The sequence below is a fragment of the Hipposideros armiger genome, unplaced genomic scaffold, assembly GCF_001890085.2.
Source record: "Hipposideros armiger isolate ML-2016 unplaced genomic scaffold, ASM189008v1 scaffold_220, whole genome shotgun sequence".
Classification (NCBI taxonomy): Eukaryota; Metazoa; Chordata; class Mammalia; order Chiroptera; family Hipposideridae; genus Hipposideros; species Hipposideros armiger.
In genome coordinates, this window is record NW_017731570.1 from 1,942,349 (window position 1) to 1,968,194 (window position 25,846).

At 40.7% G+C, this 25,846-nt stretch overlaps 1 protein-coding gene across 10 annotated transcripts in view; it reads right to left on the minus strand.

Annotated features, from left to right (window-relative positions):
* Window positions 1-25,846, minus strand: part of ARHGEF3 (Rho guanine nucleotide exchange factor 3) — a 306,647-nt gene that overhangs the window by 13,842 nt on the left and 266,959 nt on the right. For 9 of the 10 annotated variants that reach the window (XM_019654352.1, XM_019654346.1, XM_019654345.1 and 6 more), the window contains 5 exons: window positions 21,892-21,999; window positions 7,248-7,418; window positions 4,478-4,540; window positions 2,807-2,903; window positions 2,555-2,631 (listed from right to left, as the gene is read on the minus strand). In XM_019654352.1, the coding sequence (XP_019509897.1) occupies window positions 2,555-2,631; window positions 2,807-2,903; window positions 4,478-4,540; window positions 7,248-7,418; window positions 21,892-21,999 (516 nt within the window). Of the gene's footprint in view, window positions 1-2,554; window positions 2,632-2,806; window positions 2,904-4,477; window positions 4,541-7,247; window positions 7,419-21,891; window positions 22,000-22,932; window positions 23,446-25,846 lie in introns of those variants that run through there. The other variant, XM_019654347.1, reaches the window with a different exon arrangement.

Genomic DNA, 25,846 nt, shown 5'->3' on the forward strand with positions numbered 1-25,846 from the left:
TAGAATATTTTTATTGAAGAAATCGTGGTTTAGAGAAGCAAAACTCCTTGCTCAGCTGGAGACAAAACCAGTCTGACGTGTGTTCTCTCCCCAGTCTTCCCTTCAAATCTCTGAACTACTCACCATCTCTTTAAATAGACTATCAAGAAAAAATTTATAAGGGAAGCTCACTTTTTTTTTTTTAAAGAAATTCTACCTCTCTAACATTGTGAAAAGCGACGGAAAAAATCTATATTTTTGCTTCCATGTACCCTGCTTCTCTCTTTGAGATTAAAATTTAATTAGAACCCAAATTAACATGAGAACTTGCTGCCTTGGAGAGCTTATAAATTATTTTATTACATTAGCATGAAAAAACGTTAGCGTGAAGATAAGTCACTTGGGAAGTTATTTCTTTATGACATGGGAGGCTTATGAAAGCAGGCTGACCTATCAGAGACTGATCCTCAGTAACCAGGATGGTTCCCTGAAAAAAAAACACCATTCTGTTTAAGGTCTTCAAAGTAAAAGTAATTGATTCATTCTAAGGTCAAAGGAACTGGCCAGGGCTATCTCACTTGGGAGGCTCACTTGTTTAAAAGGTTTTGGGGTTTTTTTTCACTTTTTCCTTTGGGAGGAAATAAATCAATTTTTCATGGGTCAAATGGGCTCTGACTTTACTCATTCAAAGTCCAGTAAGATGTTTATTTTGTTCTGTTAAAAAGACCAGAACTCAAACAGATGTCCTCCTTGGTTTACAGTTCCCACTTGCACAGACACATCTGCAGTTAAAAGAGGGAAAACATTTAACAGCTCATCAGGCCTGATAAATAAGGACTGTTTCTCATGAAGTCTGGTAACAATGGGCCAGTTATTTAATTTTAGGCTGCTCCTTAAGCTGCAAGACCCCATTTGATGTCTGATGGGTCCAGATAGCAATGGGCCGGCATGGTCTTACTTCCTTTGGGTATGAACAGAAAAGGCATGCAAAAGCTATCCCCAAATCAAACCAATTTTCTAATAAAAGTGACAAATGTTTTTTTCAGAAAAAAATTAATAACAAGGCAAATGCCTACACTTCTGCTTCTGGCACGATCTGACAATTTGTATATGATGCCCAAGGAAACCAATAGTTCTGTACTGTCTGTCACCTCTTCAGAAACAGAGCAGCTAGTTCCGGAGTGTAGCCTCATTGGCCCCTTTGCTCCCATCACAGTAGTCCATAGACTCAGGAACATACTGAAGCACAACCTCTCCTTATCATACCTTCTCTGTCTCTAGCTGACTGGCTTTCTTTAGAGAAATTTCTTTGTGGGCTAAAGAAGTTAAAACATCTCATAATAAAATGAAAGTCAAAGCTCTAAGATGAACGATCTCTCCTGAAATACTAAGGCACATTTTCTAAATTATTCATCTTAGAACATTACTTCCCTTTCAGATACCCTTGGGATATTTCAGCCTCAGTGCTAAAATTGACTCCTGAACTAAAGCTAGCTAACTCATGAAACCCTCAAAGTTTCTTGATCAAGGCGGTAATTGAGAAGCGAAAGTTAATATAAGAGATCCACATCAAAACTTAGGAACTAGAACGTTTTAGGGAGGTTAAAATACGAATACAAATATAACTGGATAAAGACAACTCACGTGGTGACAGTAGACTTTATAACCTCTATATACTCTCCAAATAGTAGAATGACTCTAATATTTAACTCTGGTGGCATTATCTGTCTATTTTTCTGGATCACTGTGTGGATCAGAGGGATAAGAGACCTAATCCTGCCTGGAAGAAGTCATCAAAGCAATCTGCTTTCATTACCTGCTTCACAACAAACGAAAAATACCTGGATCTGGGGTGGACCACTCAAGCACTCACAGAAGGACACAAAAGTGTACAATAGGGAGTTATGGGGACTGTGGCAAAATAGAGTGCATGGCTTCTCTAAAATAAATCAGACAAATGGACAATCCCCTTAAGCATCCAATAAAATACAAATTCAGCCCAGGACCATATATTTAGAACCCCTAATCTATGTTCACAGTTGATGTCTTTACTTAGGAAAGAAAAGGGGTTCTATTGGGATGAAGGTCAGCATAATATCCAGCCCTATTTTGAAGTTACTTAGGGTCAGATATATGCTAATCATTGACAACATTTAGTTATTACCTTGTTTATGAAACAACATTTGACCATGAGAGTTTTTTGATAGCCTAAATAAAAGCTTTTTTTATGGTGATAGACAAGAATATGTCCCTACATTTTTACTGGAATAGAAATGGTAATAATTATCTTAATAACTGACCTGAATTGAACATTAACTAATTTTACTTTATTTTATTGCAAAAAAATCATGTTATCTTTAAATTCAGTAAATTTGTAATAGGAAATAAACTGTTTCCATGCTTTGATGAGATAAAGCCTAATTCTAATGGTAAATTTTACTATGGATTTGCTATTTTAATATTTTCTTGTGTGAAACCAATGTTCGCCAACAAAAAAAGTCTAGCTAAAATAAAACTCCATTTATTGTAAATTATTGAAATTTATCTTCAATCAATACCAGAGAACTTTTCTTACCCAGCCCACGAGGATGGCACCGACGTGTTCAGTCGAGCCATCAGGCTTCCGAACATCTCGAAGCTGACTCAGGAGCTCTGGTGAAAAAAAAAAGAAAAACAAAAAACAGAATGTTTATTTTGTTAGCCATTCAAATACAAACAGGGCTGGAAGTAGATTCTGGGTTACTCACATTATTACATAATCATGACTTGTACAAGACAACTCGATTAAGGCTACAAGTCTCAACTTATTCTGGGAACAAAATTATACCTTCATGTAGAGGAATTAGAGAGTCCAGTGTTCCAAAAATTTGATTCAACTCTTGTTCTGTCATTATGGAGAGTTTCAACATGGGGTCGTAATAGGCCTGCACAAAAACGGCAAGAGATGGAAGCAAACATTTAATATATCAGCGGAAGTAAGTAGTTAATGTAAATGGCTTCTGAGAGGCCCTACACAATAACAAAATATTTGGCTCTCCCATAATACTGCAGAAACAGATGGGTGCGGCTGGAGCAGATGGAGATCCAACATTGCCTGGGGCCTTTTGTGGCTGTTGATAAACCAAAGTCAATTTTTTAAAAGCTTTTTTATTCTAGTATATCATAGATCTAGGAAAGGGCACAAATCCTAAATATAGAGATTTGATTTATATGCTTTAAAAATTAACATTAAAACCTCTTATTAGTAATAATTAGACAACAAGAACACACAATTATACCTAGGGCACTGTAACAGAATACAGACTCACATGGCATAGTCCATGCCTTCAAGGAGATTTAAAAAGCTAAGTGGGAAGATAAGAAAAACACATAGAAAGTTAAATATATGTTTAAAAAATAGTTCAAGATTAAAAATGGGAGACATCACATGACAGCAAAATTTATCAAATCGTAACTAGTCTAGTGGGTCAGAGAATTAAAGTTGGAGCGGTCAAGGGAGATTTTAAAGATGAGGAACTTGGCACAGAGAGGGAGGCAGTAAATATTGTTGAAGAATAAACTGAGATTTGAGCTTGTTCCTAGAGGATGTGTATATATGGATAGTTGAAAGGAAAGGCGAGGGTTGCCAGGAAGGTAGGACCACCACTAGCAAAAAGATGACAGTGAAACATCTTAAGGCACTTGGGTTTGGGAAATCTTGATATGGGAGACAAGAGCTCCACCTATGACCAGCAAGATGTTTCCCAGAGTTAAATGTTTTCTTTGCCCTCCCTGTCTCCTGCCTCCTCCCATCCTGCCGAAAACTGAGTTTCTTGGCCATCTCTCAGGAATGCTACAGATGGGGCTTCATATTAGCATAAAGTTGGATTAAGGACACTTGAAGAGATGCATCTTTCCAACCTTGTGATTCTTTGAGGAGGCTGTGACTATCAGATGAAGGAGTCTAGATTTTAGCCTCCACAGGAGTCACTGGAATGGAAAGGTTTTGGGGGAAGTTTTGTAGTCAAGACTATACAGACTACAAGGCATGGGTTTCCTTCCCCTTCCCACACACAATGTGATTAAAAACAAATTTCCATGTCAAACACCCTAACTTATGTGATAGAATGTAATTGCCTCACTTAACCACTTTACCCACTTATTAAGAGATTCAAATGACTTTATTTCTAAGACACAGTTCTAATATCAGACCTTCCACACATTCTCTCCTGTGGATAAGGAGGCCAAGGCACTTGAAACTTCTAGTTCAATGGAACACTTTCTGATTAAATGCAAGTATTCTTTGAGGTTGCATTACAGACATGCAATGGACAGCTGCCAAGGGTCCAGAGAGCCTTCTTGGTTGGAGCCATTTCCCCCACTGCTTGGTTTGTGCAGGTTCTTCTCAATTTTCAATGAGCTGTCTTAGCCATAAAAAGAGGGCTCATAAAGCACAATCTTAGAACTGAAATTACTCAGAAGAAAACAATGTGAGGTGACTCGAATGACTTAAATTTACCTTTTTTGCCAATTTCAGGTCCTCTATCAAGTCTTCCTCTCCTTGGGAAAGCTCAAAGATCGCCTGCAAGAAAAGATAAAATGCATCCAACTGAACTCTTCCTTCATTTCTGAGATCAAGTTCGAACAGTGTTGGGTGTAGCACTCAAAGCTCCAAATCTACTTGTTGCTTAAGTATTTTTAAAGGATTCTTAGAAAGTTCAATGAACCTGTGGCAAATGCAACTAGTGGCTAAAACCTACCAAGTAAAGATTTTGCAAAACTTTTGTCTAATGTGCTTATCGGTTAGAGGGATAAAGAGGTTCCATATACGTTTCCAATCAAACAAGTCATCTTTCATGTTACAGCATTTTGATGCAGCCAAATAACAGGGAACTATTTTAGGTAAAATAATTAGTTTGAGCCATGGAGTCGAGTCTCTGGTATGAGTGGCAAGCATAATAAAACAGTTCAGGGTCTGTTCTCAGTGACAGACACGGCAGTATTACTAACTGGGCCATCACAATTTGTCTTTCTTTTACTCAACAGAGGGTGAATCTCAACAGAAAGCTTTATTCCTATCTGCCACTTGTCCTGAGGCTGGAATTGTAAGAAGAATCCAATATTTTATCACACTCTAAATGTCTAGTGAAGTTAATTCATTCTAAATTACTTCTCAGCCCTACACGGTACAGTAAATAAAATTATAGGAGCCAGCTATGTGCAAGAGTGTGTAAAGGGACCATTTCTAATGTGGCTCTATTAAGTCATCATAATGTAAGAGCTATGATGTGCAGAACACTCTTTCATTCTCCTCTGGGAGTCTAAACTGTTGGCAAACATTACATTATTAAAGAACTACATGTTTGTGGTGATAGCTCAGAAACTACTACATTTCTTTCCGACTAAAGGGAAGAAGTGAGTAGGCTTGCAGAACACCTTCCATTTGGGGTTGGTGGAGGCAGAATACTCACGGGAGGCCAGTGCATGATGACACCTCCCAGGGCTCAGTGAAGGCTCCACACCATGCCCTCCTGATACTCTATTTTGTTTAACCTTTTATAATTATAGACTCACATGAGAAGTTTCAAAAATAATGGCAGAGAGGTCCTATGCACCGATTACTCAGCTTCCCCCAATGGTGGCATCTTACATAACTGTAGAATCAAATAACTATAGAATCAAAACCAGGAAATGGATTGGCACAATACAATTAACGAGCCTTTACTTAGGCCTTGCTCAGAGTTCCCCATACATCTATTTTACTAGAGCTCACATACATACATAGGCCTGATTGTCTGACTGGCCAAATGTGGCCCCCAAGAAAGGAAAATGACAGAACTCCATCCTGGGATATGCTATAGTCAGGTATCTGTGGTGGGCCAACACAGTGTCACCGTGAAGATCATGGGCTTTGAAGTAGGCAGAACCTGGGTTCAAATCCTGGCTCTGGAACTTTCTAGGTAGGGAACCTGTGCTCACTGTGCCTTAATAATCTCATCTGCAGAATCAGTCCTTCTTTCCTTCCTTCCTTCCTTCGTTCCTTCATCAGATTGTACAAGTTATATATTCACACTATTAACACTTGGGAAAACACAGAAAAGTAGAAAGAGAAAAAAATTGTAATTACCCTTAATACTATATTGTTAACTATTGTTAAGATTTTGCAGTATTTCCTCATAAGATTTTTTCACTGCACATATTATTTTTGAATGCTTTATTTATTCATTTTTTAATAGATAATACGTTGACATGGTTCAACATTCATAGTGCACAAATAGGTACATGATAAAAATTTTCCCTCTCACCTCCTTCTTCCAATTACTCGTTTCCCTCCCAGAAGGCAACAATGTTAGCAGTTTCTTGTGTGTCCTTCTAGACATACATACATACACACACACACACACACACACACACACACACATTCATTTTTCATTCCTCTTTTACATAAATGGTAGCATACTGTATACCCTATTTTGTGTTTTGCTTTATCCACTTAGCCATACATATATATCAGCGCTTTTTGTGTTTCTACAGCTACATAGTATTCCATGTATGGACATTCATTATTTAACTAGTCCCTGGTAAGAGATGTTTAGGCTCTTTCTAGCACTATTATAAACATTACTGTGATGAACAACCTTGCACAGGCATCTTTTCATCTGTGTATAAGTGCGCCTAGCAGCAAGATTCCTAGAAAAGAATTGCTGAGTCAAAACCTAGAAGGTGTTCAAGTACTTCTTTTTCCAATGTCAAGTTCTCCACAAAAGTAGATATTCCAAGGGTTTCATTAGATGGTACACATTTGAAATGTTTAGCACAGCCTGGCCCCTGGCAAGCTCTCTCTAAAGGGTAACACTATCATAGCCATTTAGGGCTATTAATATAGAAAATGCACAGAGAATGAAATTAAACTGCATTTCCTAGAAATGTTTTCCACCAAACTGAATCAAAGTTTCATAACTGAATATTTTTAAATATCCTAGAAGTTGCTATCAAAATATAACTAAAGTGCTTATTTTTGCGAACTCCAGAATCCTAAACAGACACTTTCGATTCATCTGCCTTGTAAATTCAGATGCTCACATCAGTTTCTTTTTAAAGCGGGGCGCACACCCACCCAGCTGGATGCTGGTTTCTCAGTTCCTTAAAAGGTCTGACGTTCCCGTTTGTCCTCCTACAAATGCAATGGAGGGTTGCTTTGGAGACTGCAGTGTGGACCCCGGCTTGGCTCTCACCCACAGTGCGCCTGGTTCTAGACACACCGCCGAATCCAGACGTCCTGAACCTACCTCCTGACGTTTGATTTCCTTGGATGTAAGCATCTGATTGACACACACATCGAAGGTTTCGCTCCACAGCTTGCTGTCTCTTCGCTTGGTGCTCGAGGGGGCAGCATTTCTGGACCAGGGTCGTGGAGCAAGGATGTCTGGACGGCTCTCGTTTCGGAAGCTAATGGAGCGCTTAAACAATGAGATAAAAACAAACTGTCATGGGGGCAGCAGCAGGACTGGGTGGAGAGTTTGAGCAGCTTCCTGTGCCTGTCTAAACATAAATCAGACATTCACAAGAAAGAGAGAACCATGCCACGAGGCCTTTGGGAAAAAGGGGTTATTGTCTTGAGCCTACGTGCTAAGGAAACTGGGCACGGGGCCGCTTTCACACACGTGCTGGGAGTATCCCTGCTGTGAGACGTGGATACAGCACAAGAACATGCACAAACGCAGCTCTCAGACCAGAGATGGGCTCTATGTTTTTCCCGTGGACATCCCCACTCTTCAAAAGAACAACAGTTAACAGCAGATATCCTTTAAAAAAAAAAATCTGGCCTTATTCCTGTCTCCTCTTCCTGCTAGGAACAGAATCCCACTATCCTTGCGTATCCCATCTCATATAGTTTGAGTGGGCTCCCCCAGACCTTAACAATCAGAGTACTCCTCCATCTTGGTGCAGGAAGGTACACCAGATTCCCTGAAATTTGTTACATGATTCATGGGAGAAAGCACGGAAGAGTCTTTATTCCTTTGGAGCTCAAAAGATAACACAGGAAGAGTTTCTTGCAGCAACTCTGGTCACAATGAAAAGTCTGTCTGTTACAGGGGAGAATAAAGAGATGCACAGTGATGGATGGAGAGAAAGGCTGATGGAGGGAAGGAGGAAGAAAGCTTTACCAACATTGTTTGAGCCCCTGGATCCCACTGTGCTGGAATCCAGGAAGAGCCACTCTTATTAAAGGGGCTAATGCATTCCCCTTTCTGTTGACATTCATCTCAGTTGAGGTTCTTTCAACTTGAAAAGTACCAACTAATATACATACTAAACACCATCTTGGCAGCAAATGAGACCTATCCCTGAGTTTTCTTACTTTCCAAAGAAGCGCTGGTAGACTCTGGGGGGGAGGGGTATCTAACCACCCAAAGTCCATCCTTGTGGCTGAAACATGCTACCATAGTACTTTCTCTTGACAAATACAAATGATTAAGAAGAAAGCTGAGTGCATCATATTTAGCCTTCAGCCTAGACGATTTCAACACATTTATTGGAAACTTTGCCAAATGAGGCAAACTTGGCAATGAGGTATTGCTGCGCTGAAAAACCACGTTCTTATTTAGCAAGTGCTCACTGCCGTGACTGTTGCCATGTGTCTGTGGCCTTCAGTGTGAAGCTCCAACTCCTCAGTTTGGTTCAGAAGTTATCTTTAATCTGACCACAGTCTATATATATCATATATATATATATATATATATATATATATATATATATAGATATATATATGATCACCTCCTGCCACTCATCCATGATTCCTCTATTCTCTAGCCCTACCAGGCTATCTGCTATTCCCTAAATGCATCATGCTTTGCCACCCCACTGTGCTTGAGCTGTCTTCTCTTCCCAGAATGCTTTTCTTTCATTTCCTAGTTTGCTAACTCCTAACTGTCCTTAGGATATAACTCAAACACCTCCTCTAGGAAGCCTTTACCAGGGGAACAGAGCAATTTGGACATATCTCTGATATAGTGACAATCACAGTTTATCATACTTAGTGGTCATCTGCTCTGAACTATATACTTTGTGAGGGCAGAAACTGATTTTGCATGTGACATATGAGCTGTCATCACTAAGGCACTGTAAGGCAGCTTCCAAATATTTTGAGATTCAACAATAAAATTTAAGAAAGTAAATTTTAAGAGAACTTTTCAACCTTCAGGCATGGTTAAATCAGTCTTAATTCATCTTGATGGACTATTATCTAGCCATTAAAATAGTTTTGAGGTAATTTTAATTGCTAAAAATCCCTTCTATACATGTTAAAATAAAATCAGGATTAAAATCTGTATATGAACACTGCTTATAACTGTAAAAAAAATGCACATGAACAAAGATATAAAGGGAACGCCACAAAATTCTACTGTTTCTGCCTGACATTATAGGTAATTTGATCCTAAGTATACACATTTTTGTAATTCAAGAAAACTGTATAATGAAAAAATGTGAAAAGAAACTTCCAAGGGGCTTCTGGGTATTACCACAAACTTCTGGAAGCAGGAAGCTAGCTCTGTTTGCAAGTACCAACACAGCCTCTCAGGCTGGCACGGGCCTCCCTGAGCTCCTGGGCTCATTAATGAGCTCATGATTGTTGGGTCAGCCCTGTGCTGGTCAAGAAAGCACTTGCTCCAAATACGCAGTTCACTAATGGTACCTCACAAATCCCTGTGATCTCCTGAAAATAGACCCTTATAAACAGTGACCAGACTAATGCTTGCAGATCCCCAGTACTCAGAATCAATTAGCTACAGGCACGGAAAGGTCAAAACAAGCTAAGTGAGTCATCAAATAACTCACTCATCTCAGTGAGTGGTTTGGTTGCCAGCCAGGGCAGGAGTTAAAGCTCAGAAAGAGAGGAAAACACCAAAAAGAAGATTCAAAATGAAACATATTTTCCACTTTCACTTGAGAGAACCAACAGCCCCAGCTGTTAGTTTCAGCCCTTGACCAGCTCCACACTCCCCTCTCCCTACCACCAGTTTGAAAGTAATTTATGTTAATTTAACATTTTCATACACTACAAAAGTATATAAAATTAAGTACAAATCCCTCATTTTCTCAAGTCCACCTCCCGGAAGTAACTGCTAGTAAGTTTGTTCTAGATCTTTCCAAGCCTTTTGTATGCATTTACTAACATTCACAGAAAACAATTCTTTCTCTTTTCATTCAGCAATATGTCTCTCCATGTTAGTATATAAGACTCACTCTTTAAAAACAAAAAACTTTATTGAGGTGTAATTCAATAACATAAAATTAACCATTTTTAAAGAGAACAATTCAGTGGCCTTTGCACATTCACAATGCTGTGCAACCACCACCCTTATCTCTTTCCAAAACATTTCCATCACCCAAAGTCACTCACCCTTTTTAATGGCTGCAGAGTTAGAATCCCATGGTCTGGATGGACCACATAGATTCAATCAACCTCCAACTGGTGGACATTCAAATTGTTCCCAGTGTCTGACTACTACAAAAAAGGCCTCAGTGAACATCCTTCATGTATTTGTGCTGGTATTTCTATAAGGCAAATTCCTTGAGTAGAATTCCTTGGTCTAAGAAGCATTAACATTTTGATGTTTGCTATGCACTGCCAAACTGACCTTCTAATGGTCTGTCCTCAGAAAGGTATGTGATAGTATGCTTTTCCCACACTCTCATCAATGGATATTATTATCAACCTGATAGGGAAAACAATTATACCTTAATTTCAGTTTCCTGTTTTGAGTGTGAGATTGAACATAGTTTTATGTATAGTAAAACCTTGGATTGCGAGTAATGTGGTTTGTGAGTGTTCCGCAAGACGAGCAAACATTTCTAATACATTTTAACGTGGTAAACGAGCAATGTCTTACAATATGAGTAGTTTGTTTCCGGAACAAATTATGCTCACAAACCAAGGTATTACTGTATTTATTGAAAAATTTCCCGGAAAGTTAGAAATTTTCTTCTGTTGCAGTTTGGGGGAAAAAAAAGAGATGTGAGGTCAATTGCTCAGAATTCCTCATTCTGTGTTCTCTTAGTGATTGCTGGGCTCAGGTACCAAGGGGGAACGAATGGGGATGAAGATCACCAGGTATGTCACAAAGGCCATTATGTGCCTGCCCATGCTTAGCACTCCCGATGAGTTCTCTGAGATCGTCACAACCATCCTGAAAGGTGGGAGTTTATTCCTACTTTATGATGAGGAAGCTATGGCTCAGGGAGGCTAAGGCACTTGCCCAGGCAGGATTCAAACCCAGATCTATTTGGATCCAAAACCTCAGCTATTTCTACTATGGGGCCCAATCTGCTGTCTACAAGCCAACCATACATTGTGGGCAGGTTTCCATGAGATGGGACCCAGCCTTCTAGGAGTTAAAGTCTAGTTAAGGAGAGGGAATGCATTGCTCAGTTGTAGAAATAACAACTGAGTGGTTGGCTCGCTGACCAGTCAAACTTCAGGTTTACACCTTTATTTAGGCTAGATTAAAACATTTTGCCTTTTTTAAACTTGACTTAGAAAGGATAAAAATCCCAAAGAAGAAATAAAGAACACTGGTTAGGTATGTGGTCAGCAGCTGGCTGGCCCTGGGGACAGCTCACAGCTAGCCAGGCCCATGCTATGGGCAGGTGTTCACAATGGCACGGACCACACCCCACAACCTATACCCTATCGGTCATTAATACAACTGGGCAGAATTAGATGAGAGGATTGGAACTAGGGGAGGAACATGTGACTATTGCTAGGAGAAAAAAGCCCTAAGAAGAGGATGCCTCTTGGGAGAAAACGGCCACGTTCCTTTCAGTGTCCCTGCCACTGCCCATTCCCTCCATGCTATTTGTCTCTAATTTCACCATGTGCCATACGATATCATTTACCATTTGTTTCTGACATGTCTGTTTCCTCCCAATAGAAGGTAAGCACCTTGAAGGCAAAGATTTCTGTTCTGTTCATCAGCAACTGACACAGAGTAGGACCTCAACAATTTTGCTTAATGAATGAATGGCATGCTTATGTGCTGGCCACGGTGAGAGGAGCTTTGGGAATCCAAGAGGTAAGGATTCCTACCCATTTTACAGATGGGGAAACTTGAGGCTCAGAGAGGGTGGCACTTTGCTCAAGGTCATGTAGCTAATGAATGGTGCTGCAGAATTCAAACCCAAGACAACGGTGAACTCAGAAGAACATCCAGGTTGGGTCTATTTCAGTCTTCCCCCCTCCTCATTTTTAATCAATAACCCACCCTCCTTCCCCTAGGGTAAGATTCAAGTGTGGTGCGTGTGTGTGCCCAAATAGATGAGTTTCAGGCTACTTCTCAGTCAATGGCAGGGATTCTCAACCTTGCCACCACTAACATTGTGGACCAGGAAATTCTTTGCTGTGAGGGGCTGTCCTGTGCATTGCGGGGTGTTTTGCAGCATCCTTACCTCTACCTACCAGATGCCAGTAGTGCCCCCACCCCAGTTGTGACAACCCAGACATCTCCAGATATTACTGAATGTCTGAACCCTGGGGTGAGAAACAGAGGGACCCAGCCCTGGGAGGGACTGCGTACAAAACAGAAACATATACATAGATTCTCCCAGAGTGTGGGGATGCTGGGTCTGGAACGAAAAATGTTGAAGGACAAGCCAGAGTTTCCATGAGGGAATCTGACATAGCACATGCGTCAGAAACCCAAAGCTCCTAATGACTGGCAGCTAAAATAACAATGGCCATAACAGGCAAAGATAATGCAGGTTTAGGAAAGGGGTGCTCATGTTTACGACTGAGCGAGGTATGTGGAAAAGGTGCTGCACGCGCAAAGGGAACTGTCTGTTAGGTGGGAAAAAGGGGCCCTTTACACGTGTCAGAGGAAATGTAAACCCAGCAGGTGAGGCATGATGGAACAGATTTGGTTTGTTAATGCTGCCTGTTCAGCAGGGTGCTCCCTCAGCCTTTTCCAAAAAAACACAGTCTCTACAGCCAAAGATAACGTGCTCTAAAAAAGAGTTCAAGCCAGGGAAACTCCCTATACTTAACCATTGCTGTTTTGTAGCAGATGGTTTAATATTAAATGGACTGGAAGTTAGGGTGGGGCTACGAGAGGGAAACATATTTCTATGTTGCTACTACAATGGGTTAAACTGTAAAGTACAGTGGTTATGGCTGGGATCAGAAAATGTTCTCCAAAAGCATCCTGGAGGAGTCTCTTCTATAAGGCTTGATTAGAGCAATTAACTTAAATGGGAGGCCCAGCTGTGTGGCCTCCATCACATTTGACCCTCAGGATAATCCTGGGAGAGGCACTGGGCAGAGATTCTAGTATTTTGCCACCTTTTAATACATGAAAAAATCCCAGTACCAGAGGATTAAGCTACTGGTACAAGGTAAGTGTTAAAATAGGAACTGAGTCCAGATTTTTTTACTATAAAACATGGATTTGAGCTAAGAACATAGGCTTTGGAATAAAACAGACAGGGCTTCAAGTCAACTCAATAGCTAAGGGACAGAGGGAAAGTTAATCTCTTGGGTCTCAGTTTCTTTATCTGTAAAAGGGGCATAGTAATAAGCACCTCACAAAGTTATAGTAAGGATTAGATAAAAAAAGTATGTCAAGGGTTTAGCCAAGTGCCTGGAATGTGGTCAGTGGGAAATGAATCATACCTATCATTGTTGTTATACCACTGACTGCACTGCCATCATTAGTGCTTATTTATTTATGTTTCATTCATTAGCAAATAGCAGATGCATCTCTGAGCTACCTGGACCAGCAGCTCCTTGAGGGACCTCCATTAGGGTGACTTACCGGAGGAGAAAACCCCTCAGCAGCACAGAGTTTATAAAAGCAAAAGCTCTGGAAACAGCCTAAAATGGCCAACAATAGGGATTAAATAAATTACAGTGTAACCATAAAATGGAACATTATAGAGTTGTTAAAAACATTTTTTTTTGAGAAAAGCTTAATGATAATGGAAAGGTCTCACATGTAGAGTTAAGTAAGAGAAGGAAGATCCCTACTTAAATACAAAATGTTAATAGCTGTTACCCCAATGGTGAGACTGTGATTTTTATTTCCATGTTCATACTTCTCTACATTTATTTTCCATAACGAAGAGATATTAACCAAGAAAAACCAAAACCAGTAGACAAATGTGCAAGACGGTGAACATCAAGTTCGAAGTGATGCCATAAACATAAAATCATATATATAGAATCTGGTTTAGATTAATACATACTAAAAACATGGTAAAAAATGCATCTGATCAAATCACAATCAATAAATATAGACCTAGTGCAAGGAGAAATCTTTCTGTAGTTGGGAGAGTGTCCGAGTAGAACGAATGAAAAGCTAAAGAAAATATTTGGTTCAGGTGAGGGGAAAATACTGTGCAACTTGCTTTTAGTGCAAGTAAAAAATTAGGAAGCCTTGCAGAGGCTCAGGTTAGCAGCCCAGCCTCTTCGTCGGGCACCATAAAATGGTTTTTGAGTGATAATGTTAATGGTGAACTATTCCATGAGCTGAAATGGCAAGGATGACTCTCCCGCCACACAGGCAAACCGAGAGTGTGGATCAGCAGTGAGGTGGGTGCCCCAGATCAAAAGTCTGGCCATCATTTTTAGATCCTGGCAAACTGCAGGCTTTATTATGACCAAGCTGACTTTCTGCGAAAGCCTACTGCAAGAGCGGAACTGTGAAAAACACTATAGAGTCCCAGCTCCTGCACTTACCGGCTCTGTGACTTTGGGCACATTTTCAACCTTCAGGTTGGTCCCCTATTAAGTGGTGATAAATCCTACGTTGCATTGTTATGGTGGAGGTGAAATGAAGCCATGAACATAAAATACTTTACATGGAACCTGGCTCATTGTAAACACTCCACTAATGGAAGTTGTTACTACTAAATAAACCATGACAAGCTTTAAATTATAGTAGTCAACTATTAACAATGGTCTAACTATTATTCCAAGAGTAGTCAAGCTCAGCAGAAAGTCAGGAGTTCCTATTGACATGGAATACAGGTCACTTCTCAGTTATACTCTTACCTTCCAGACCACAAGGCAGTATGGTTTGTGGTTGCTTCCTCCAACACTCTCTCTCTCTCTCTCTCTCTCCCTCTCTCCCTCTCTCCCTCTCCCTTTCTCCCTCTCTCCCTCTCCCTCTCCCTCTCTCTCTCCCCAAGCTTGTTTCCATATCTGCTAAATAACTTAGGTCCAAAGAAAGACTTTTGTCAGTTACAGAAAGTGTATGACTGCGTTTGAGGTCCCTGGAAAAGAAAATAATGGTTTTCAGCACATGGAAATTAAGCAAATATAATTGGGGACTCTTCCTACTTATTTCTCATATCTACATGGCATCCTTCCTCAAATCTGAAATGCCCTCTCTCCCCTTCATCTTCATCATCTCTGAGCCATTCCAGGCCCAACACAAATCCTTCCACCCTTCTTCCTTCACGTCCTTTCCCCCAGGCCATTACTAACCTCCCTCTCTCTAGTATATCACATAAGATTTTCAAATCTTATACGTTTTTATATGGCTGCAAAGGTAATAATATAGAATTATTTTTTAAATTGAAGCATGATAGAAATATATAATGTAAAAAATAAAAGTCAATAGTCTCAGCTTGTTTATTCATTCTCTACTGATTTGTAATTCTTATGTAATATGGCAAAAAGAACACAAGACATAAAACAAAAGAATTGTAAAAGTCTCTTATAATTGTATTTCTGAGAGACAACCACTCTTAAGAATTTGATAATGTTTCTGTTTTTTTCCTATACATATACTATTATAGGTATGTATTATTAATTGGGATACAATGGTTTTGAATTTCCTTTTTTTTTCCACTTGCTAATATATCATAGACAACTTTTACAAAGTAGATTCTACCCTTCTCAAGAGCAGGTACTGTCTCTTTTTTCATACTGACTACCTGCCCAACAAGTCTACAGCAGAATAAATAATACAACAGATATAAGGACTATTAATGGAGATTACTAATATATCACATTTTCTGTCACATCTAGGTTACATGAAATAATTTGCAGATCTAAGGGCCAGGAAATGGAGCAATTGAGACTTCTGGTTAACCAGAAGCCCCTGTTAGCCACAACAATCCTCCCTGAGGGAATTGGAGTTGGGGAGGGGACTCATTTTTCTACTGTGACATAGCCCAGTTATATAACATTACTAGGTGGCACCTACTGCCAGCTACTGGAGAGCCCCTAGGAAGAGCAACGGCTACCTTTTCTAGTAAGAAAAGGGATAATAATGGTAACTACCAATTCCTGAGCATATCTTAAGTTATGTGTAGTGTTAGGCACTACAGATAGAAAGACAAATAAGAGACAAACTCAGCCTGCATGGAAAAGTTAAGAGGCCCCTGGGAAGAGCCATCTTGTGAAGATGTCACAGCAGAGGGGAAAATTATGTCAAGAGAGGGAGAAATGTGACTATGAGTCTAGAGTTAGGATGTGAGAACACAGAGAAGCAATTCTGTCCAGGACAGATACACATCAAGAATAGAGGGCTATCTCTAGCAATAGCATTAGTGTTCACATCCTTTGACCAGAATTCTACTTCTAGGAACATAATCTAAAGAAAGAAACACATATACCCACGCATAAGATTTGTGATAAGGATGTTTAAAGCAGTGTCATTTATAATGCTGGAAACATGGAAACAACTTAAATGTTCAACAATGGAAGAATGACTAAATAAACTGGTATATCCTTTTGATGATACACTATATAATACTCACTAAGAATCAGGTCTGTGAAAAATATTTAATGACATAAAAATATATTCTGATACTGTAAGGTTATTTTATACTATTAAGACAAAAGCAAGTTAAAAAACAGTACATACAGTATGATTATGATTTTGTTTTTAAAAATACACATGCAGGTATATAGTAAAAGAAAAGACTGCCTAAGTATATGCCAAAATGTTAACAGAAGTTTTTTGGTGATGGGGAGATGGGATTACAAGTGACTTTTACTTCCTTTTCTGTGCTTCTCTGTATTTTTTCTCTTTTTTTATGATGTTATATAACTGGAAAAGAAAGCACAATGAAAGGTACTTTTCAAAAAAAGAAAAAATGCCTTCAAAAGTCATTCAACACAGTTATTTAATGATATAAAAATATTCACAGCTTAAATATCCATTAATAGGAGACTGATTACGTAAAAATTCCAAAAAATTGTGATTTTTTTTAATATATACTCCATCTATTAAGATCATATTTTCCAAGAATACCTGTGATACAATATTTCCCTTAAGCCACAACAAAATTTTCATCCAGCTAAATGAAAAAGGGAGGATGAAAATAAAAGAGATGGAACAAAACACACCAGGCAAAGTAAAAAAAAAAAAGAAAAGAAAACTTAAGGCCAAAAGCATTAAAAGAAATAAACAGAATTATTTTACTTTAATTCAGGAGCAATTTCCCCAAGAGGCTGTAACCATGATGAAGAGGAACCTCTATATACCTAACTGCATAGCTTGAAAATATGTGAGACCAAGATCAATAGAGACGCAAGAGAAACTGATTATCCACAGTCCCTGTGATTCATCCCAAATGAGCAGATTACAAAGATGAGGCTGGATAGACTATGAGCAACCTCAAGTTAGGCAGAGAATGTGCACATTATGTAGTTATACTTAGAATAACACTGGAAGGAAATTATTAAAATATTAACAGGAGTTTTTTTGAAGTGGAAGGTATATGCATTCTTTTCCCTTTCTCCTTTTTTTGTATTTTGCCATAATGAACATATACTTTTATAATAGAAAAGAAATAAAGTTCATGTTCAAAGAGAAGGCAGCGTCCATCACAATGTAATGAACACCACAGTCAACAGCACTCACTGGACTCAAACGAGTCCACCAGGTGCACACAGCTGTGATGGGGAGGTGGCTGGTCGACTGGGCGAAGGCAAGCTTGGCTTCCTTACTACACGGGAGGGGCACATGCAGGCCCCTCTCAGAGCTGGGCTGCGTTTTCCTCCTGGGCAGGCCAGCGAGGGGATTTATAGACCCAGCGGGATCCAGACATCTGTGCTCCATCGACTAGCAGAGCTAACCTCCCTGGTCAGAAGCAGACAGAGCGCCGTGCAGTCGGCTGTCCCTTTCTGACTTCCACAACTGCTGCCTTTGTGCTGAGGCCCAAGCCCCCAGTCCATATGGGGCACAGGGGAGGCAAGAGAGAACAAGTCCGACAGTGTCTTGCTGAACTGCTGCTGCAAGGACCACTCCATTTGTGACTGGATTTTTAACCTTTTGGAAGTGGCTGCTAGCCCCATGCTCTCATGATATCCTCCTGGGCTAATCTATGGTCTCCTGAGGAGCCGGAAGAAGGACTGCTAAGTGTTTCACTATTGATTAAATCATCATGTTTGGGTGTTTGGGCCTAAGGCATCTCTTCTATAATAAAAGGAGCCCAACCTGAGATATGTAACTGGATAACCAAAGGGGTGTGTGTGTGTGTGTATATATATATATATATATATATATATATATATATATAACTCTAGGATACCAGGAGCCAAGGACAAGGGGGGTACTATGGCAGAAAACCAAGCTGCTCAGTCACAACCTTGATTTGTTTTTGGAAGTATAAAAGGTAATGGCAGTATACACATATGAGTAAGAAATGAATGACTGCTGAGAGGTTTGGGGTAGCCCCTACACTTCTTGCTCTCTGTTCCTCTCCTTTTAGAATGGGCACCACCGCAGGCAAAATGGGAAAGAATGTGAAGTTGGCCTACTGAGAACCCCTTGGAGGCCTCTCTTTTAACCTCATTCTCCCTGCTCAGTCTGCATTAGCATCCTATATCATTGTAGCTGGTCAGGGAAGCAATAAAGTCATGAGAATATTATTGAGATGCTAGGACTGGAAATAATGCTGCAGAATGTGCACTGCATGCACCAAGATGATTGACAAAAATATTTAGGGGACAAGATGTCATTATGGTTTGCAGATCACCTTGCAAACTTGGCTGTCTAACTCTGCATACAACCTCAGGGGCATATTTCTATTGGCTTACCTCCCCAAGGACACATTCACATCCTAAGCACATTGCTCAAGTTCTCTCTGTTTCTATGGACATAACCATCATGAATCACTGTTTTGCTTCTGCCAGATTGTTTCTGTCCATAAATGGAGACTGGGCTTAACTATCATGATATTTGAAAAGAATAAATAAAAAATTATTTTGCTACCAAAAAACTTTGAAGTTTTAGAAACCAATTTCCACATGTCAGATCCCTTACTCGGGTCTGGCTTTCTCATCCTTGCTTGGCGTCAGTTTGTTGGATTTCAGACATGCCTTGATTTCTTTCTGTCCCAGTTCTCTAGGTCAGCACAAATTTTCAAGGTGATCAAATATTTCCTTCAGTGTTCCCTATTTGGGTGTGTACAGGGCAGAAACAGGGGAAGAGAAATAAAAGTTGCCTGAGAAGCCAAAGGAAAGACATTGAAGGTATGACAATGGAGGATCTTAAAGCAACACATGCAATCAGGGCTATGCTGTGGTAGGAGGCAGAGACAGTGTTCTCCGTAGACCCAGGAGCACAAACACAGTCTACAAGCTAGGCAAGATAATGAAAATGAGTGGAAGGGCCAGGTGTTAAAGACAACAACTGGGAGAGGGACATTTGTAGGTGACAGTTGGCTGGCTGCTCAGGTCCAGCTCATTACTGCCATGTGACGCACCACCAGGCCTTCCAATTCCTCAAGAGAAGTCAGAAGTCCAGATTATTACATGGACTGTTTTGAGTTTTAAACATTAGGTCAAAATACTGTGCAGCCAAATAAAACACAATTTGAGGGCCAGATGTGGCCATGAAATTGTCAGAAGGCAACTCTATCTAGAATGTGAGCAATATTAGGGCAGAAGTAGAGCCAGGTGCGTGATGAGGGCTCACTCAATCCTTGTGAGATAAGTGAGGCCCTTCCTGGGGCAGAGGGTGGACTGTCCTAGGAAAGACAACGGGAAGACATGGCTGGCAACACGGAGGTCTTGTAATCAAGCAGGTAAGTACTACAGAGTGAATGAACTTGAGCCACAGCCACTGGGATGGAAAGGAAAGGGTGCAATAGCAACAGACAGGCTAAAGAATTTTTGAAAAGCAGAACTCATGAAAGAGCAGATGTGCAGGACTGGGGAGGTGATGAATCTTCCAGGGGAAGCCTGTGAATGCACTTGGCCAGAAGGCTGAGGGACTGGTCCCAGGGGAGAGAAGGTAAACATTTTTCTCCACTAGCTTCAAAGCCCTTCATCTGGTTCCCCCAGATTCCCTTATTTTTTTCCTTCTCTGTTTTCCTAGAAAGGGGATAAAGGGGATACCCAGAGGCTCAGAGGCCCATGCACCAGGAGAAACAGAGCCATACCTATAGCTAATTACACGCTGATATATTCATTCAGGAGAAACTGTTAGCAGAGTTAACAGAGGAATGGGCAGGATGGGGGATAAGCAATGGAGAGGAGTGGCGTCTACAGGAAATGGAGAGAAATGCTTGGGCTACGCGGAATCACGGCACATTGGCTGAATGGCGTGGAAGCAACGACAGGAGGGGATGAGGGGCACTCAAATAGTTCTCAAGTCATAGATTGTCATAGCATGGGACAGGCCTTGGGTTTCAGTCCACAATTTTCTTAATGACTCACAAAGTCAAGATAAAAATACCACGAAGAAAAGTATTCAGGACAAGTGAGAAATGGCAGACTCAAGACTTCTCAGTAAACAAGGTGAGCCTTTCCACAGCATGACTTTGGTGGGCCTCAGTCTACAAGGGGATTTTTATGATTATCAAATTACGTACAAGGCCTTGGACAAATTTCAATTTTCACTTTAAAAAATAAACTTTATCAGGAGTTTATGAATTAGAACAAATACAACCACTTGTTAACCGAAGGATTATTACAGTAGATATTATCTACTATTTAGTTACTACTTAGCTAACTAATTAGTGAATTAGATTGCTAACAAAGGGCCAAGGCAATATACTAAGCCTTTTAAATGCACTATTTTGCAAATCTTTACAATGCTTCTATAAAGGAGCTGGTGGCATCACCCCCAGTTTCCCCATGAGGAATAAAAGCCATGCTTAGAGATGTGAGGTCATCGGCCCAAAGTGACAACGTTTTTGAGTGATACAGGCAAGGTCAGAATTGAGACTCTTTCCCTCCAGGGCCCTTGTTCTAAGCAAGGGGTCAGTAAACATTTTCTGTAAAGGGCCAGGTAGTAAATATGTTTGGCCTTGTGGGCAATATGGTCTCTGTCACAACTACTTGACTCTGCCACAACAATAGTGCAAATGCAGCCGTAGACAACACACACACAGGTGGGCATGCCTGTGTTCTAACAAAACTCTATTTATGGACACCGCAATTTGAATTTCATATAATTTTCACATGTTGTGAAATATCATTCCGCTTTTGCTTTCCCCCCAGCCACCAGCCATTTAAAAAAGTAAAAACCATTCCTAGCTCATGGGCCATAAGAAGACAGGAGGCAGGCTGACTTTTTTTCCATGTGCTATAATTTACAGACCCCAATCTAAGCCACGAGGCTCTCTTGCCCACCGGCTCATGTCGTGTGGTCTCCTTAGGCGGCCCATAGATATTTTAGAACAAAAAGTGTGAGGAAAGCATCTGGATAGGGCACACGGCTCGGAAATATAATTGTGAGGAAAGACCCGACAGAGATGACTCCTCAAGTTACCTCTCAGAGGCCTCTGCCCTATCCCCGTTTATAACTTGAAAACACCTCGTTCTTCCTTGCAGTCCCCTCCCTTGTTCCCTTCTGTAGAAATAAACCTTGATTTGGGCCAATCTGAAAGGAGGGCAGGTTCTGGGTAAAACAGGAATGTCCCCTCCTGCATAAGACGTTTTCTGCAAACATGAGCCCAGCATCTCCTTCTTACCTGCAGGGTTTGGCTGAAGCGCTTCAACGGCGTGGCCTTCACAGGAGGGATGAGGTTTGCTAGTGACGTGACTCTGGAAAGGGGTTTCACCCGTTTATTACTAGGCTCCTGTAGGGTTAAAAGAAAATGCAAAGGAACATGTCAAGGTCAATTACGAAGACAACACAACCCCACCCTACAGTTGTGTCCCACTCCATGAGCTGCTGGCTGCACACAGGTCTGTGGAGGGTAAAGAGTGCCCTGTCTCAGTCCCGCTCTGTGGAGATGACCTGGCTGAGGAGCCAGGGAAGAAGAAATGGCAGGGGGATGTCAACAGAAGCAGCATCTGAGCAGACAGCAAACGGGCCGGCCATACCTGCTCATTACCCCTCACTCCCAATATCGGCCAGCTTTTAATTAGGAAACTTCCATTCAGCAAAATCATTCCCCTCAACCCTTCCTGTAGAGAAAAGCTGCCTCAGGTTTCCCATCCGATGACCTTGTCAGGCAGCTATCTTTTGATGCTTCTGGTTACATCTTTTTAAAAGCCTTTTCCCCACCTTGCCTGAAGCCACTCTCCAAATTTCTTTCATGCAATGGCTTTTCTAAACCACAAAGAATCTTTGTTTTTTAAAATTTTTTTAATTAAAAAAAATTTTTTATTTAACTAAATTAAAAAATTTTTTTATTTAACTAAATTAAAAAAAAATTTTTAATAATTTATTCTATTACTGGGCTCTTAAGAAAGCATATTTGTATCCTCAGTATACTTGAAATGTACAGATTGATACTTAGAACAACCAGACAGCAAAAGAAAATGTACAAAGAGAAAACCCTACCATGAGCATTGGTTTTTATATCACGTAAAGCCACAATTTTTGAAAATCACCTCCACATAAAACATTTGCAAATCTGTCAGTTACCCCAAACCAAGCTCATGAGTGCAAGGAAGTCTATCAATTCTAGTGTCATTGCAGATGAGAATTACATAAATAAAGACAACTTGCTGAAAGAGAGAGATGACAGACAAAAACGTCTTACAAAGACAAAAAGAACAGTTACCCTTGTCTTCCCAAGCTCCATCTGATCTGCGGTTGATGCTGGACAGCACATGAAGACCCCAAATTTTGATGGAAAAAGCCAAACGTGCCAGATGTTGTGGCAAACCTCAGTCATTTCCAGAGGGAGCCTCAAGGTGCTCATCTTTCTTTTTCAGCCATTGCTTTCTTTCCAAGTTTCGAGGGTTAAGCCAGAACCTCAGATTCACCAGGACATCCCTGCAGGATGTTTTAAACATAGTAGGGTCTTGGGAAAATCTTGCCTGAGCTTGGAATTCTGCCGAGACATCCTCATGTCATTTTATGCCCTTGCCAGCCTCAGAAATCAGAAGCCTTCCTTCAAATAGACACAATCTTTCTGGCATTTAAATAGAAAAATTAAAAGACTAAAAGAAAAGTGCAAAAACAATTCTACAATGTGTCCAGGAGGAACTTCATAATTTCTCGAAGCAGTGAAATACTTTTTTTCCAAGACGAGGAACGAATCTGGGCTGCCGGGTACCTCTCCAGCTTCTTGGCTTCCTGAGCTAAACAGACAGCGGGAAACTCTCCAAACACTGGGAAGGCTCAGTTCCAACATGAAAAGATGACTCTCTCAACACGAGAGACATCGCATCATAACTACTGAAGCGCCTTAGAGAAAGGTCCAATAGCCCTGCTGCTTCCAGGGGACAGTGCCCTTCAGGACGCTCCCTGTCCAGTCCCTGGTTCCTGAGCATCTGTCCCCAGCAGAGGATTTTAAAAATATTTTTTACATCAGAGCTGCTCCACTGGCATAATGAATACACACACACACACACTCACACACACACACACTCACACACATGCACACACACACATGCACACACACACACATGCACACACACACACACATGCACACACACATGCACACACACACTCACACTCACACACATGCACACACGCACACACACACACATGCACACACACACACATGCACACACACACACACACTCACACTCACACACATGCACACACACAGAGGCTCTGGAGCATCCCCTGAATTTCTCTAAACGGTTCCTGTCTTGGGATGGAAACGCCAGCACTGTGATATCACCACCTTTGGTGGCACAGACTGCATTGCAGCAAGTGAGAAGGGAGATTTCCTGGGGGAGCAGGACTTGGTCTCCGATAGCCCTACATGCACCTCAGAGCCCGGAGATTCCTGGGTCTCTGTTTCTTTAATGGCTAAAGCTGCCGGTCAGAGAGTCTGTATCAGAAAGGGGAGGTTGAAGGGCAAATGCCAACTGAGTTCTCTTGCTTTAAAAAGAGACAGGGAGCACTGCACACGTGGCAGGACAGGGGACGATTCAGCTCTGTTCCACCTGCTGTGTCATCTTTTCTAAAGTTCTGCTGACTTTGCTGTCCATTTCACATGACCCAGTCAGATGGGTGTTTTCTGCAAGGCTACAAAACATATGCGTGTTGCACATGCTGGCCCCTCTGCAGGCTGTGTGCAGTGCTGCCACATGAGACTGTAATTAAAACTCCTCTCCTAAGGCATTGAGCATTTGGAAGTAAACATCAGGCTGTTCTCTGGCAATTCAACATTCCCAAGTAACGAGCAATCGAACCAGAAACTATGGCTGTGTGATTTAGTGCTATGATCCAGCAAAGCAGGCAGGTGCAATGTCAAAACTAGAACATTTCCAGGTTGCTGGCTCTATGCAGGAGGCTTTCTGCCTGACCCAAATGAGCAAAGTATGAATTATGGCATTCTCCTTGAGGGCTTCAGTAAGAATAAGAGATTAAAAAATTCACGGCCTAATTTGATTTTTCTTTTCCATTTACTCAGTATGTCTCCAGCTACATTTTACTGCTGTCTAAAAAGAACCCTCCGGGAAAATGTTTCCAGATTCTAGTTAAATAGCTCTACTGAGAACTAACAAATGCAACACCAGGATGCTTTCCGGCTCTACAGAGAGATGACAGAATACAACCTGCAGAGGCTTCCTAGTCCAACAACTCGGCTGCCAGACCAAGCTGGGCAAGGTCAGCGCTAAACTCAGCAGCACGGTGTTCTATTTCAAGTGCAGAACCACCCATACCATGCAATTTTAAGACAGAGGCAGGAGGGCATCTCACTAAAGAGGCTTAAAGAAAGAAAAAGGAAAAAAAAGAAAAGAAAGAAAAAAGAAAAAGGCATTGAGTGTTTTGTGTAGGCAGCATTTTCTGAATAACAGTTGCATCTTTTCCAAGCTGCATAGCTTGTTTTTCTTGTCTTATTGCACTGGCTAGGACCACCTGTATATTGTTGATTACAAGCGGAGATCGTGGATACACTAATCTAATTCCTGAATCTGAAGCGATTATTATAAAGATTTCATCATTAAGTATTATGTTTGTTGACAGCATGGAAGTAGAGAAAGTTCCCTTCTATGTTAAGTTTGCTGTCAATTTTTACCATGAATGAGTATTAAGTTTTTATCAAATGTTTTCTCTTCATCTTGTCAGAGGACAAGGAAGGGGGCAAAAAAAGGAAGGAAAAAAGGAAGGAAGAGGTGGGCGGAGAGAAAGTGAGAACGAAGAAAGGCATGGAGGTCATATTTTTTTCATAAAGGAATTGATTCAGCAATTTAAAATATCTCTTGTACTTGAATTATAAAGAGAAATAAAGCATTCCATGTAATTTTATTTTTAATGTGGGCTTTTAATTAAGTAGATTTTATTATTTCTTCCCTAGGGGATGCAATAATTTTTATCTTCTCCTCATTCTTCCCCCCAAGAGATAAAAACCAAAGCAGATTATATATAATGTAAGAAAATGCCTATTCTATCAATATGATCTAGCATAATTTTTTATTCCTTCAAAAATAGTTCCATCTGGGCTGGCCCAGTGGCGCGTTGGTTAAGAGCTGGCTTGGGACGCCTGTTTGGATTCCACATATGAGGGCCAGTGA